This window comes from Xiphophorus couchianus, chromosome 10, assembly GCF_001444195.1.
Source record: "Xiphophorus couchianus chromosome 10, X_couchianus-1.0, whole genome shotgun sequence".
NCBI lineage: Eukaryota > Metazoa > Chordata > Actinopteri > Cyprinodontiformes > Poeciliidae > Xiphophorus > Xiphophorus couchianus.
Window position 1 is genome coordinate 2,276,558 of NC_040237.1, and position 15,533 is coordinate 2,292,090.

The window sequence follows — 15,533 nt, forward strand, 5'->3', positions numbered from 1 at the left end:
GTCAGATAGATTAACATTAATCACTGCACTCATCTCTCAAAGTTCATTCTTCTTCCACTTTGTTTGGTTGAGTCCCTAAAAAAGATACATTTCTAATTTGCTTCGCCTCTTTGACGTTTCAACAGCAAATGGTACCATACTAACAAAAGACAACTGGGTAATACATTCTGGATTTCCACCACAAGATTTCACAAACATAAGACAAAAAAAACATTCAACTTCTATTTGGAGAATATCTGTTAATGATGACATCACAAGAGGTAGCCAGCCAGCTAACTTCCAGATGATCAGTTGCTTTTAGTAAACTTGTTGCAGAGCAGGTGAGCTTGACTTTTGTGAAACAGATGCATCAACAACTTGGTTTGAAATGACTTCTGCAGATAAGAGATTACAATATAAGGTTGTTATAGAAAATATGTGAGATTTTTTTCATGTCTTGTAGCTTTACACAAGGACATCCTGCTCAATGTGTGGTGGCAAAATACATGTAAGGTTTGATGCAGGTTTTATTTATAAAAAAAAAGGCAAGTTTGCAGTAGTTATTTACATGTAGCTATTTCCTTACATATCTTTCCTATTTTGAAGAGCAGCTAAGAGACAAATGGGAATCTGTGTGGCATCATATTGATATCTCGATAAAAAAATTAAATCGCATTGATCAACTTAACTTAAAAAAACATTTCAGTTGTATTTATGATAAGAAATGACACCAAAGAAAAATCACATTTTGTTTCGGCTGCTATTTGGGTTTCGGCTGCTTCTAAACGCAGGCAGATTTTAGGTGTCTGGAAAATGAGCCGTTTCAAAAACCTTTGGAATGTAACAAATCCAAAGGTGTAACAACTATCAACCCCAGCAAAACCCAGCCCATTACCTAGCAACCGAAATGGAACTCCAGAACATTTGTCAGTTGGTTTTACCGCTGTATGCGGCGTACAATGGCTGATGGAAAGGACAAGTGTTTTGTTGTTAACATACTATTCAGAAACCACTTGTTGCATTCTTGTTGGTTGGGCAGAAGGCTCTAGTTGCCGTTTTCCAATTTTTTTCAGTGAGAGATTATACTGATGTAATAAAAGGCACAATTTTAAGGCCTTTTAAGCACCTTTATTAGGGCAATGATTGCTGGATGATATGGCTGAAAAACGTATCACCATACAAGTGTTTTATATCAGTTTATATCAATAATTGTTAATTAGTTTTTTGGTTTCAGAAATAGTATCTCAAACACTGCCAAACTGAGTTTATTTCTAAGCAGTCATGAGGTATAATGGTGAAACCTGAAACTTCTGCTATGCAAGTTACTCCACAGGTCGTTGCTAGGTAACCAAAGAATGAGCGAGTTGCTAGGTAACCAAAGAGTGAGCGAGTTAGTTGATTCCACCAACCTTCCATAGCTGGAGAGGTTGAGTGGCTAAAGTCTTTCCTCTGCCTACATCCCCCAGAATGCTGTGTGGTTCAGTGAATATTCTATCGATGTTATCTATTGATATTGATCACGTGTCAATCTAGATATACAGTATATTGTTATTGCTTCGTTGTCCAGCCCTAATGGACGGAAACTGTTTTGCTTCAAAATGCTGCTCTTCGTCACCAGATTCGAAGGCAAAGATGGACAACGCTCATTACAGACCACAGACATGACTCACGCCACTAAATGCTTTTCCTCCATCTTTTTCCCTGAGACTCCTTTCAGTATCTTCCCACAACGAAACAGAGGCTGATCACTGTTGCTCCATTTGTTCTGCCTCACAAAGACATCTTGTTTTCTCCAGTTTGTCTGGCCGCTGATCCCGGTATGTTGCCTTTTCAACAGCCTTTCTCGCCGTGACTGTGTGCGCAACTGGTGAAACGCAGTCGTTCACATGAGTCACAAAGGGCCCATGGGAAGAGCAGCTTATTGTCTGCGTTACTGTTAAGAACTGGTGCATAAAAGAGCATCAGAATGAGAGCTGCTGGAGCAGAGTCTGGTTCATGAAAGGGACAAAATGAAGCTTTGTTTTGCTTTTCGTTTTTCCTCTACTGGCAGTTCTGTCTAAAAATACAAGCGTGACCCAGGATGGTGCAAAATAAACATGCAAAAACCAGTTATGCAAAGGTGGAGCTAAAAGGAAGATACAGAAGATTGAATTTCATGGGTTCAGTCGGCTGCAGTCACCATAAGTAGTCATAGGGATTAGGAAGAAGATTGTGCCACTGGAAACGTAAAAAAACTCATTTTCAACCATTTTAATCGTAAAAGTTTAGTTTTATCTTTGTTCTAAAACCACAAATGTAAGTAAAACTATTGTAGTTCTTTATTTTAAAAATATAAAATTTGTAATGCCAACTTTTTTGCAAGTAAATTTTGCAACTCTAAGCACATTTTATTGCATAGAAGAGAAGACAAAATGTAAAAGTTAGAGACCTAAACAATTAGAATATTTTTTAGTCTAACCTTTATTTACCAGGTAAATTGGTTGAGAACAAATTCTCATTTTTAACAACAACCTGGCCTGGAAATGCCATATAGCAGAACACAACACAGCACAAACAGCAAACAGTACAGCAATGCTCATAGTAGAAAAAAATCATAAAGAATTTGTAAATCATAAAGTTTATAAAAAAGTGGCTGCCTTTCATAATTCTGTCATTTCTTTATAAAATTCATTTTCAGACCATTAAGAACATAATATAAATGCCTACAGATTTTACTAAAATTGAACGCAAATTAACTTTTTTTTATTTCTAGCAGGAATAATTTAAAATTGAACTACATCTGTCATTTTTTGTTTCTTTTCAAACAGATTAGATAAGATTAGATAAACTTTATTGTCCCCAAAGGGCAATTTGCTTTGCAGACAGCAGATAAATAATTTTTTTTAAAAATACAGAAATTACAGTATTTTGTAATGCTGGTAACTAATTTTGTATTATTGATCATTTAGTTCTTTATAAACAATAAAACATAACAATTAAATCTTGGAGCAGAAGGTTAAAAACAAAGCAGTAAAAAACAAAAGTTGGTTAAGAGTCAAAAAGGTTTTAGGTTGGCGGAGGTATTTACGGACATGAGAGATGGAGATGATGAATAGACTGAGAATGAAGGAAAACGAGGACAACAAAAGGAAGTGATAAGCAGTCAAAGGGTATTTTTGTAGCTGAGCAATGCAGAAAGAAAGAATGCGAGGCCTAAAAGGAAAATTGGAGAGTGCAAACATTGATTATTGGAAAGGCTGTCAGAGATAGTTGGACACAAAGATATTTGAGGATGAAAGCTTTCACATGGAAAGCAAGACCAAAGTGGCAGAAAACAAAACACGAGATGTCACGGCACACCTAAAATTACAAAGGTCACAAAAGGATAAATTACTTCTAAATAAAAGTGACCACTCAACACGTCACTTTGGCATTCTGTGCATGCATTTCAAATACGTTTATTCACCACCATTTACTGAGGTCATTTAGAAAGGTCACGGAAAGCGCTAAAGTGGACCCCTGTAGATGTGGGAATGTGCCTACCATGAAAAATAACTGTTTTGTTTTGCTTTGACAGTTTCACTGATGAATGATGGCAGGAATGTCTCCGAAACGAAAACACGTCAATCACCGCATGCTAACTCGTTCGATCGTCAACTTCTAAAAACAGTCGGCGGTAAGAAAACACCAACGTTTTGAATTTACCATCAGTACATCTGAATCATTTTTGTCTTTAATTTTTATCTAAATAGCCATAAAAATGCACATATTTGTGTAAAACTGTACAAACATATTATTTTATATTAAAATTATTTAAAATATTGAATATGACTTGACATTTTAATAGAGAGTAATGTGTAAAAGCATGAATTATATTGTATCAGTTGGTCACAAGGCAAGGCATTTATTAACATTTGTTTGACAGGAGTGTTTGGTTTGGAAATTTGTTGACAGTCCCTAAGTGAACCTCCGAGCAGGAAGGAGCTCGAGAACGGCTGACCGAAATTAGCGTTCATAAATCGGATCAACCTTGAGCTAAACGCCGCTTGCTCGGCGGGTATTGGAATATATAACTCGAAACTAACTTCACTGCGGTCGGTAACACAATAAAAACACGGGGATAAAGTTTGTTTTGGTCTGTGGCACCGAGCAACTGCACGAGACGTAAACGCCCCACAACGTCTTACGCAGTGGCGTTGGATCCAAAGCTCTATTGGCCAATAATAGGAGCTGGTCATAGAAGGCAGCTCTCCTCATTAACATAAAGATGCACACGGAGAAGCAGAAAAAGGAGAGGAGGCAATGACAAAAGAAGGAGGGTTTGTATAAGGAAAAGACAAAACAAAATATCTACTTTTCTTGACAAAAATGCATGTTTGGGGGAAATGAAAAAGAAAATATATACATTTCTCGACGGAAACTTATGTGTAAGGACAAGGAAAAACTAAATATATATTGATGCTTTTATTTCTTACTATGTCAGTTTTGGTCCTCCATAAAACAGAACCTCCAAAGATCTTAAAATTACTGAATTGGAGCAAATCAGATGTGCAAACTTGCTTTGCTTTGAGAACAGAAAGCACAATAAAGTACATTATGAGTACGTGTTTTATGTAGTGTCTGCTACAGCACTGTTTGGGCTCTTAAGTATCAATCACTCATGTTTTTTTATTTTTCCATAGAGCATATAGGCTATAAGAGAAAGAAAAAGCATCTTCGGCAGATAGAATACCTTGGCACAATGCAAGGCTTTTCCAAATAGCCGAAAGGAGATGAGGAAGATTTTGCAGGTTAGCTTCTGCTATAATGCCAGCTAAATCTCCACTGTGCGTATTAACGCATATTAAGGTATATTCTGTGTTAGAAATAATCAATTTGTAGTTATTTAAAAGCGTTTTTAGACGGAGTCTCAAATATTCAAGGATTTCAGCTATTGGTGGGCGGTTGTGGTTCCTCACCCCTGGAAAACTGTAATTATTTCTGTAAAAACTGACCATGATAAGGTTTTGTTTGAGCCTTTGGTGAACAGAATAAAATCTTAATGGATAATTGACAATTATTTTTCGTAAATTGAAAATCAGACGACATGAGGTCCGTTTACTTTCATGGTCGTTTATCTCATTAAAATTATTTTTATCCTTTGAGTCGAGCAGAAAGGATTTCAGACGCAGTCAGCTCCTCAAACTGTACACAGATTGTGGCCCTCGCACTAAGAAAAACTAAAATTCTCCTCAATTTTTTTATTTTCCTAATACGTTTTAGCGTTAGTAGGGTAAAAGATGACTCATTTACGCTTCTGTGAAAGTGATGCACTGACCTTTTTCACCACGCTGTCCAGGGTTTCCGGACGGCTGATGTCAAAGCAGATGAGCACAGCGTCCGAGTCGGGATACGCCAACGGCCGAACGTTGTCATAGTAGGCCGAACCTACGGGTCCAAAAAAAACACACACAGATATTTCCTCACATGAGTTTTGGTTTGATTTGTTACTCCGGCAAAGACTCTAACAGAGGAACTCATTCAGAAGTAACAGATATGATCAGTTGAACTCGGAACCTTGTTTACATCCGGAAATTTCGCGCATGCGCACACCGGAGGGCTGCTACCACGCTCTCATTGTCGCGGTAGAAGAATCCCGTTAACTAAATGAAACCTTAAGTTTCATTTAGGTTTAATTTAGGCAGTAAATGAGGTATTATTAATTTAGTGCTATGCTCCTCAGCAAAGGGAAAAATAACGCGGGAAAACTGTTGAAAAATAACTCAAACCCATTTCCCCCCCCTCGCTCTCTGTGTCCGCTACGCTACAAACACACCCGTTGTCGTAGCAACTGGCAACAACGCCACTACATGCATCAGGATTTAACGCCAAAAGAAACTACTCAAACTTTTCTCTCACAAAGAACAGAACATTCAGTCTTTTACAGTATTATGTTTTTAGGCTTGATGTTACTTTTGTGATTAATAATAAGTGATCGCTGTGGTTGATTAGCTAGCCGCTGCTATTAGCTAATCTAGCACAGCTGTGGTTGATTAGCTGATGTAAACACCTGCTCTACTGATGATCCGAGTTGGTGCTTTTTAACTGAACACCATATTCCGCATCATCTCTACATGTTACGGTTGTCAAGGTGAAGCCATAACATGTAGATGTGATGCTATTTTTATCTTTATTAAAACTTTTTTCTGACCTTGTTATCTTGCAGTGTTGACTATTAGTATCAAAGCATACATCTCCTTTTCCTTTGTATATCAGGTTTATATTTAAGATTTAGCAAGTTATAGTAATAACGTAACAGCTAAAACCAACGGTAGTCATCGTCATCCATCAGCTTTTTGCCCAACATCAGGGAAATGGGGGCGGGATCCTGTGACGGGACTATAAGTGGATGTGATTTATTGCTTTTGAAGCAGACATGTGACAGGGACATAATGAGCAGCTTGAACAATGTGTCACCTGGTATTTCAGAGTGGCACTTTTTTTTGGCGCTGGCCCAAACTGAATTGGGTATTGTGACCAGGGCAGGGGACACATTCCGATCCGGAGACAACAACGTTCCCTTTGCATTTTTCCCCAATTGTCCGCACTAAGTGCCTTTGTTACCAAACACAGAGCTTTGCAAAGTTAACAAAAACCTGTTCAGCAGTATATTCCATTGGAACCCAACTGGAAAAAAAAAAAACTCCTACACAAAAATGTGAGTTTCAATGTTCTCTTAAAGCGATTTATGGTTTATTTATGGTAACAGACATTTCAATATTTGGGTTTGGTTTCATATGTTGACCAATAAACTAATTGGCACAATTTATACATTTGTGCTTCTAGACTTTTCTACAGGGGGGTAATTTGGGAAAAAAAAAAAAAAATTACTTTCAGAAACTTTAATTTTATTATTATTCAGTTGTCTATGACTAAATTAGACATTTGCTCTACATTTAAATCTTGTTTTTGAAACGACTCATTTCCCAGACACCAATAAACATTAATTTATTGCCACAAAAAAAAAAGCGTCTGGGTGTTTTTGTGTTTTTTTGTTACACAATTGAGACACAAATGAAAGAAAAAAAACATGCAAATTATGAATTTTGTATAATTGATCCCCTATAAACTGAAGGATATAGTGTTATTATATTCTTTCTCGTCTCTGACTAAGCAAACAGCCATTTTTTAGCCATGTTTTAGCATCTAATAGATGCAGGAAGTGGAAGTGTTTGTGACAGTGTCATAAAATGCAAAGGTCTCCTCAGAGTCCCTTAAACACACACACACACACCCACACACACACACACACACACACACTCCGACAGCTGTAGCTCAGCATCAACTTTAATCAGAGGCACATAAAGTTTCACTCCTCGTCCTTTGAGCTTTTAAAATTTCTCTCTAAATATTCCTGAGTGTTTTCTAGGCCTTTTTCATCTGCAGCAATTTGCCAGTGCCACACTTGTGGGTCAAACAGAAAATAAAAATAGTATGCAATAAAACAAGAGATCCAACCGGTGCGATCTTTAATTTATTATGGGATACACTCATCTGGGCAGAAGCCTTGGACACAGTAAAAGAAGTCATCTGCAGAACTGCTGAGTTAGTACTTTTCCAAGAAGTCCACATTTATGTAGGCTACGGCTGAGAAGAGTAATGTTTGCTATTCTCACCGTAACGGCTTGAGCAGAATATAGCAACACATGATAAGCCCGCTTTTATCTTCACAGGTAGATTATGACACAGACAGAGATCTAACTTACATCTGATTCATCACAGGAGAGTCAGTTCAACGGTTCAGGGTGGATATTTTATAATGTGTGAGTTTACAGTCCTTACATGAAGAAGAGAATAAATAAAATAAGAATTATGTCAAACGAATGAGCTGCAGCATGCGTTACCTTATTTCAGAGGATTTAATGTTGCTTGAGGTTGATTAACCAGAAATGTTCAGAACCACAGCTCTGGAAAACATTAAGAGACCACTTAAAATGATCAGTTTCTCTGATTGTACTCTTTATAGCTTTATGTTATGTCTTTTATTCTATAACTAAAATCCCAAGCAAAAATTTAGTATTGAGAAACGTTCAAAATATCAAAAACATATTCTGTGCTTTCAGAACTCAAATAAAGTTCTTATTTATGTATGAATATGAACTAATAATGTTAGTTTATATAATGATTTAACTCAGGAAGAGTTCAGAAATTAATATTTGGTGGAATAACCAGGAGGTTTTCAGTGCAGTGGGCTCTTAATTTTTTCTAAAGCGGCATAATCCCCGCCTCTGAGCTGCAGTTTCCCACTCAGTTCCTTCAGACTAGCCAGCAGCAATTAGCAAACACCTGGTGGAGCTGTGCATCAGCCGAGCTCATTACAGGATCTACTTCTCAGTGAAATGCCGGTAAAAATGTTGCAGAGTGAGTTTCGGAAAGAGTAGGAGTTTTTTAAAAGAGACAGACGGACAATTTCAAGACGCTAAATATGGAAGTCACATTTCTTTTTAGTCATATTCATTATATATCACATTTTTATACCAAGGGAATGTAACATAGTTACTTTATTGTGCTATAAAATGGCACTTTGTGCCTTGGAAACACATAATACAACTCCTTTAAACAAGGTAGAGCAAATCACATGTGCAAACTTGCTTTCCTTTGAGGACAGATCCTGAAAACACAACAGTAAGGCGAAGTGTTTTGTCTCGCCTGTCAGCTGCAGGATTGTCTGGCCTCTCCAGTATCAATCGCTGACAGGAATATTCCAGCTGGTTCACACGCCACACCTCGTCCCTTTTTTAACAGAAACGTAAAAAGTTGTAAACAGGGATCGGTTTAGAAATATTCCACAAGGTGCAGAAAGTTTAAGGATTGTCTGAAAAATTTAGGTTTTTCCAGAATTACCAGCGAGCGGAGAGGGAAAGAAACGACTTACATTTACTCTCATTGCTGTAAGTAGGTAGGAATTTTGTAAAACCTCGACTTTTACTTTATTGTGAGCTTATTTTGAGTATTTTACTCAAATCTGAAATCGTATCTGTTAATGAGTAAAAATTAAAACAAAATACACAAAAAATATTTGTATATTTAAAATTGTTAAACAGTATAAACTATAAAACAATTTAAATTATTGATTTGATGGGAAATTGCTGAAAATAAATTAATGAGTGAAAACAGTCATTTGTATATTTTGCAAGTGTATATTAATTTTATATGTTGGTCTTATGTTCATTTTAGGGAAATAATTTTTCCTTAAGTTAAAACATTTTGTTTTACAGTGAAACATTGATTCCAGCATCATAAAATCAACAATTAAACTGCCTGTGTTTGGCAATATAATGTATGCTGTTTTTTTACAGTGCAGCAAAAACACACAAAAATTAATCATAAATACATATAATACCTCACAAATATTCACAATGTCATGTGTTGCATTTTATTTAAAATTAAAAACAATTTGAGACCAATATTTCCTCTTTCACTGTAAAATCCACGAGTGAAACATTTTTCTGCTCACAAAAAGAAACTTTCTTAAAGTAAGATTTTAATGAGGACAGAGAGAATAGTTTTTAGAGTAACTAATTTACCAAAGAGGCGTATATTTGGACTGCAACATGAAAAAAGCCAAGCTGCAAATCAAAAATGCTTTTTCAATTCTGTAAAACTTATGGAATAATACAAGCTGAAATTGAGAAACATTTTTGTTAACTGAAATATATGAAAACGGTAATTAATGGGGGAAATTCTTAGAAACACATTATCTGTTTCTAAAGTTAACTAAAACATACTGAAATTATAGGTATAATATAATTTGTTTTTGTATTTCTGAATTTATTTATCAACGTTTTGAGCTAATGTCAAAGATTTTTTTTGTCCACACTGTCAGTAAATTACGTCACTTCTTTGGTTGTTCAAAAACGTTTGAGTATATTTTTTATTCATAATCACAATATCATACTTTGACCTTTGTGAATTCTGCACCTAAAAATAAACCAAAGGATGTAAAATCTAAAACTCAAAACAATACTGAACTAATAAAATTTAGAAAATACACTCTAAAAATTAACTGAATTACTCAAAAGTCGCAATGAAAGAGAAAAAAACAACTATTATATCCCTGCAAAGCACAGCCAATTAGGAAAGTGAATTTAAATTTCTTGACATTAAATCTGGGGAAAAAAATGTCATATTAATGTATGAATATATTTTAAGAAATAGTCCTATCCCACAAATTACTTGCAGGAGACAAAGTAAATAATGACATTGTAAGAGTTTATAACTGATTGAATATAAGCTTTGATGATGATGAATGAATGATTTCATGCCGACACACAACGGAGCCGGACTGAGTGCCTCGCGGTTCCATGATGTCTGCTAATCCTCGTTAATGTGTATCGATCGGGAATCCTTTCTGAAATCCTACAGCCTCTCCAGGGACGATTCCTGCTGCTGCAGCAGGACCGGCCCATCTGTCTGCGTCCAAAACGCTCTGATCCGACTCATAAAAACACCCGAGAGCTGGGGGCCGGGTTTGTCTCAGGGGTCAAAATGTGTCGATAAACGAGCATCTACTTGTGTTTCCTGAAGTCACAAATTGGTTTGTAAATCAGAGAAATACAAGTGGAGAACATAAAAATGTCTGATTCCCGTGTAAAGTTTGGTCTTCTGATCCACAAACACGTCAGACTTAAGTATTAATAGGTCAGGAAAATAGTTGAATGTTTTTCTTGCTAAACAACAAATTAGCTTTCCTTTTGTAATTTGAATTTTTTTGCATCAATTATTTTCTGTGTTTGGATCAAAAATTATATCTGTTAGCAGAAAGCAAAATGGAAAATGTCTCATTTTTTCTTGAGAAACGCTTTCTGTTTTAAACAAAATTTTAAAAAAATAGGTTTGCTTAACGCTGCTTTTGAGTAAAAGTTGCTTAAAAATCAATACTTTAAGCATTTTACATTTATATAAAACTACATTTTGTCCGTAAAAATTTTGCTCAGAAGAATTAAAGGGTCAGTTTGTATCAGCTGCCTGTGCTGAAAAGTTAGATTTTGTGATTTTGCAGTGATACCAATTAAATTTTTGTCTGGTTTTTAGTGCAAATATCTTAGTACATTTGAAATAAAACAAAACGTATGTACAAATAACTTTTAAGCAAGATATAGGAGCTTATTTTAAGCTAATAATTCCTTATTATTTATTTTTTTAAAACTACTACTTCCACTTATAACACGGGAAAATGTCTTGTGGACAAATCTGACATTGAAACTTGTACTTTTTAAAAATAAATATTCAGAAATTATTGACTTTATAAAAGCTACTATATCTTGCTGAAAAGTTACTTATAAGTTAGTTTTGCCTTATTTCAAGAGAACAAAGATATTTGCACAAGAAAGTGGACAAAATACTTGGTAAGGTGTTTTTTATTAGATCCTTGTAGAGGGTGAAATAATTTTTGAGTTTAGTCTCATATTTCATGCTGGTGAAACCAGATTCATTTGTGCAGAAGCTGCAGGTTTTTGCGAGTGCTTAAAAGTAAGAGACAACAAAAAACGGCGGATTTCCTGATCCAGGAAGAAGATGAGTGGTAGTTTACCACTACCACTTATCATGTCATCTCATATAATTAACTCTGAAGAGCTAAAAGCAACAGGGGTTTATTCTGCTTTTTCTGAATGCAAATAGCTGGGAGTAAAAACCGAGAGCGAGTTCTGTAAGGAAAATTGTTTAAAAGCTTGAAGTGTTGGGGATATCAGTGGATAAAATGAGAGCCACAACAGGAATCTGAGAACAAGAATGCTTTTTGTGAAAAAGCCTCAGCAACTGAGCCATGAGCAAAATGACAGTCAGCTGGAAAACAACCAGCTTGATGAATGTTTGTTTGTTTCTTCCTTTTTGGAGGAAGCAGGAAACAAATTAAAGGTTCTGATGGGGAAGTTTGAGGACAGTTTGCTGCCTTTAGACCGATCTGTAAGAGATACAGAAATACTTTACGTCTTTTCCAGGAGGGTCGTATTTCCCTCTGTACGCTTTGCTTTAGAGAGAAATAAAACATTATTATTTCACAAAACTGCTCCTTTACTAGAGGAATCCTTCATGTAATCCTGGTTTTATATTCAAGTCACATTTTGTACAGACTTTCACATAACTTCTCACAGTTACACATCACTATAAGCAAAATATATATTTATTTTTTTAAATAAGAGACTGGTTTTATAGCAGCTTTAATATGTTAAAAAAAAATTAATTGAATCAAAAATTGTAAAACGGCTTGATTTAATTTGTATTAGCAACCTTTTTTTAAATGTGAGACCATTTTTATAGCAGCTTTAATATGGCAAACATTAAAAAAAAAAATTTAATTAATCAAAAATAGTAAAACACTGATTTACTTTTTATTAGCACTTTTTTGTAACTTATGTGAATTTTGTTTTTTTATAAAACGTAATCTAAACACAAGGATCATCGATAATCTAAGTGTGATTGTACAGAACAGATTTACTAAAATAATTTATAAAAATACATAATTTACATAATTAAATTGTTGCCATATAATAAACATATTTTTAGGTAATTTTTTAAAATTTACAGATAGAATATAATTTAACTAAAAGTTAGATTTAAGGGGGAATCTGAATAAATACCGTTTTTTTTCTCTGTGCTACTTTTGTTTTTCAAAACAAATTCTAAATCTGAAAGTTTATTCTTCTTTTTGAGAAGATTTTAGGTTTTCAAGTGAGAAATAGTTAAATGGTGCTCTTGTAACGTTTAAGTTTAACACATATCAGTACAGTGCCCTCAACAATTATTACCAAAACTGGTAAAAGATCCATAAAAGCCTTAAAATTAGCCATAAAATCCAGTTTAACTTCCCAGTTCCTCTGAATGTTAAAAACTAAAATGTTCTGTAAATAATCTTCTGATGATCAGTTCAGCTCAGTACCGGTTATTTTGCTAAAAATCAATCCAATTCAAATGATTTTCTTCAGTTCTTTAATTTTTCTTGCTATTGTGAAAGAAAAAACTATTAATTTGTGTTGAATTATTTCTTACCAAAGGATCCAGACACTCCCTGCTGAAGCATCTGGATGTCTTTCCTCATGAAACAAAGTTTCACTCAGTAAAACTGTCATAACAACAAAACAAATTCTTTCTTTCTGTCTCATGTCCCGTCAACGACCTCAGATGACATCATCATCTGGATTATCTCAAAGAAGGCGGGGCTAGAGAGTCATTTAACAGGAATCACAAGCTCTTGAACCAAGACGGCCATGACAGCTGAGCTTCCAGGTAAACACAGCCGTCGTGGGAACTGTAGGATTAACGCCGTCGAGAATTACAGGTAGAGGCAGAAAATATTTGGCTCCACCCAACGATTAGCTTAAAAATGATCCAGAACAAACCTTAAGCTTTTAATTCTTGTAGTCATAACAGGATCAACATAGTTTTGCTGTAAGATCATTTGGATATTCTAAACTCGATTAGCAGCACAATTAGAAACTTGTACAATAAATCCGTTTTAACAGTGTAAACTAGTTTAGATCCGTTTTTAGAGCCATTTAATTAAAATTTATTTAACTTGAGTAACTAATTATTAATAATTTAGCTAAGTAATAGGCAACTTATCACTTACCCCACTGAAAATGAGTTTTTTTTTTGGTGAAACAGACAATAGTAGCTGTTTGCAATAAAACCCAGCTCCGATCTGCATGGGTTGCTAGGTGACAGACAGAATTCCACGGGAGTTGCTAGGTAACGGGCTGGGATTTGCTGGGGTTGCTAGGTGAGGAGCAGTGCCTCCTGATTTGTAACGTTATTTTCCAAAGGTTTTTGAAACGAGTCATTTTCCAGACGCCAAAAAACGTTAACTTATTGCCAATAAGTGGTCGACTGTTTTTTTTAAAAATTTTTTAATTCTTGTTTTGTTTTTAAAATTAGAGACCCAAATGGAAATACAAAAACATGAAAAATTTAAATTTTGCGTAATCGGTCACTTTAAATATTAGTCTTATTTTTTATTGTTTTGAGCTGTTTTTGTGTAACAATTTTTCCAATAAACCTAATTTGCTGTGTGGATTGGATGATTTTTACACATGATTTTAGCAAAACAAGAATTTAGATTTTATCTCCTGTTATGGACCTGCTGCTACTTCTTTGGTGTGGTTGAGTGCCTTTAGTTAATTTAGTTGTATATATTGTTATTATTATTATTATTGTGTGTTTGCTTATTTATACTGTATATATTTGACCTTTTGCACGGGAGCTGCAATGGAAATTTCGTTGAATTCTGTTCAATGACAATAAATGCTATCTATCTATCTATCTATCTATCTAAATGGCAAGAGTTTCCAAGGGAAGTGAGTGTTTGGACCTCTGTGATTTTGTTACAGTCCAGTAAATCCTAAAATCACCAGTACATTTTTCTTTTATAAATTAATAAATAAAATAAAAATGGGCTGAAAAGACCCACAGTTAAAAACAACTTAAGTAATTTAAGATTTATTATGGGAAATATGCAGGTCTGAAATTGAAATAGTCACTTTAAGAAAAGAATGAGATCACAAAGTGAAATCTTCAACCAGACTAATATCAGATTTTTTTTCATTTTGCTACAAACCATCTGGATTTGGCAGAAAATCTCTTTGTGATGCTACATTTCTTGCTCAGTAGGCGCAGAAGGAGACTGAGCTTCGCTTAGCCTGAAATCAGCAGGAATCCCTAAAACTAATAACCGAAGGAACAGATAGCATCTGGGCATCTCCTCTTCACATTAAACCTCCTGGCTCCTCTCTGCAACTCCAACGCTGCCTCATGTTCTCCTCATACATGGAAATCAGACTGCTTATGAATGTCTGCATAAGCAGAAAAACGGGCTGCCGCATCAGAAAAACAGACGTTGAAGGCTGAACTGATTGTTCACAGGCTTGGATTATAAATAAGGAAATGATTGAGTCTTAAGTGGTGGGAAAAACCCTTAGGTTCTCTGTGTATTAATCAAAACAATGTGCACTGTCTCGTTCTCTATGCTAGTAATGAACCAACTGTCTGCTTGGAATCATTATATGATAAAATTAGTAATAAACTGTTGTTTCTCTCATCAGTTTATACATTTTATACCATCAGAACTTTAAAATACCAAAGTTAAAAGGCACATCTAGATATTTAAAGTGTAAGTAATCCCCAAATCTACTTATTTTTGGCTGGCAAGCTGTCTTAATAGATTATTTAGGGCTCTATCTTTACATTTCTGTGCAAATTTGCATTTGTTTAGTTCCGCATTATTTTGTGTAAAAATGTCTAGATTTGTCAATTGTTGGTTTTTTGATAAAAAGTAGCTAGAGGGGTTTGAAAAGTCGCCAACTATAGCAACAAAGTTTATAAGTAAGCCACAGTGCTTCTCTTAGCCCCTCCAATCATCCCAAAAGTTGGCCACGCCCACTTTCCCTGAAATTTTCCAAAATTTGTCTGGGGAGGAATTATACTTTCATATTAGGGATATTTATACTTTAAGTCATTTTAAGTTTCAAAAATATATTATGTAGAAAAGATCACTTTCTGTAAGTTTATGGGTCTACCCTCCATACAGTGGAGCTCTTGCC

At 35.1% G+C, this 15,533-nt stretch overlaps 1 protein-coding gene and 1 long non-coding RNA gene across 2 annotated transcripts in view; one reads left to right on the top strand and one right to left on the bottom strand.

Moving 5' to 3' along the window:
- On the top strand, window positions 1–13,809 carry LOC114152260 (uncharacterized). The gene is made up of 2 exons (XR_003597088.1): window positions 1–3,634; window positions 13,120–13,809. It is a non-coding gene; the product is annotated as an uncharacterized LOC114152260 (long non-coding RNA).
- LOC114152259 (rho-related GTP-binding protein RhoN) overlaps window positions 1–15,533 on the bottom strand; it is a 34,925-nt gene that overhangs the window by 4,476 nt on the left and 14,916 nt on the right. Inside the window, exon 3 of the mRNA XM_028030086.1 lies at window positions 5,276–5,385. Within this exon, the coding sequence (XP_027885887.1) occupies window positions 5,276–5,385 (110 nt within the window). The remainder of the gene's footprint in view (window positions 1–5,275; window positions 5,386–15,533) is intronic.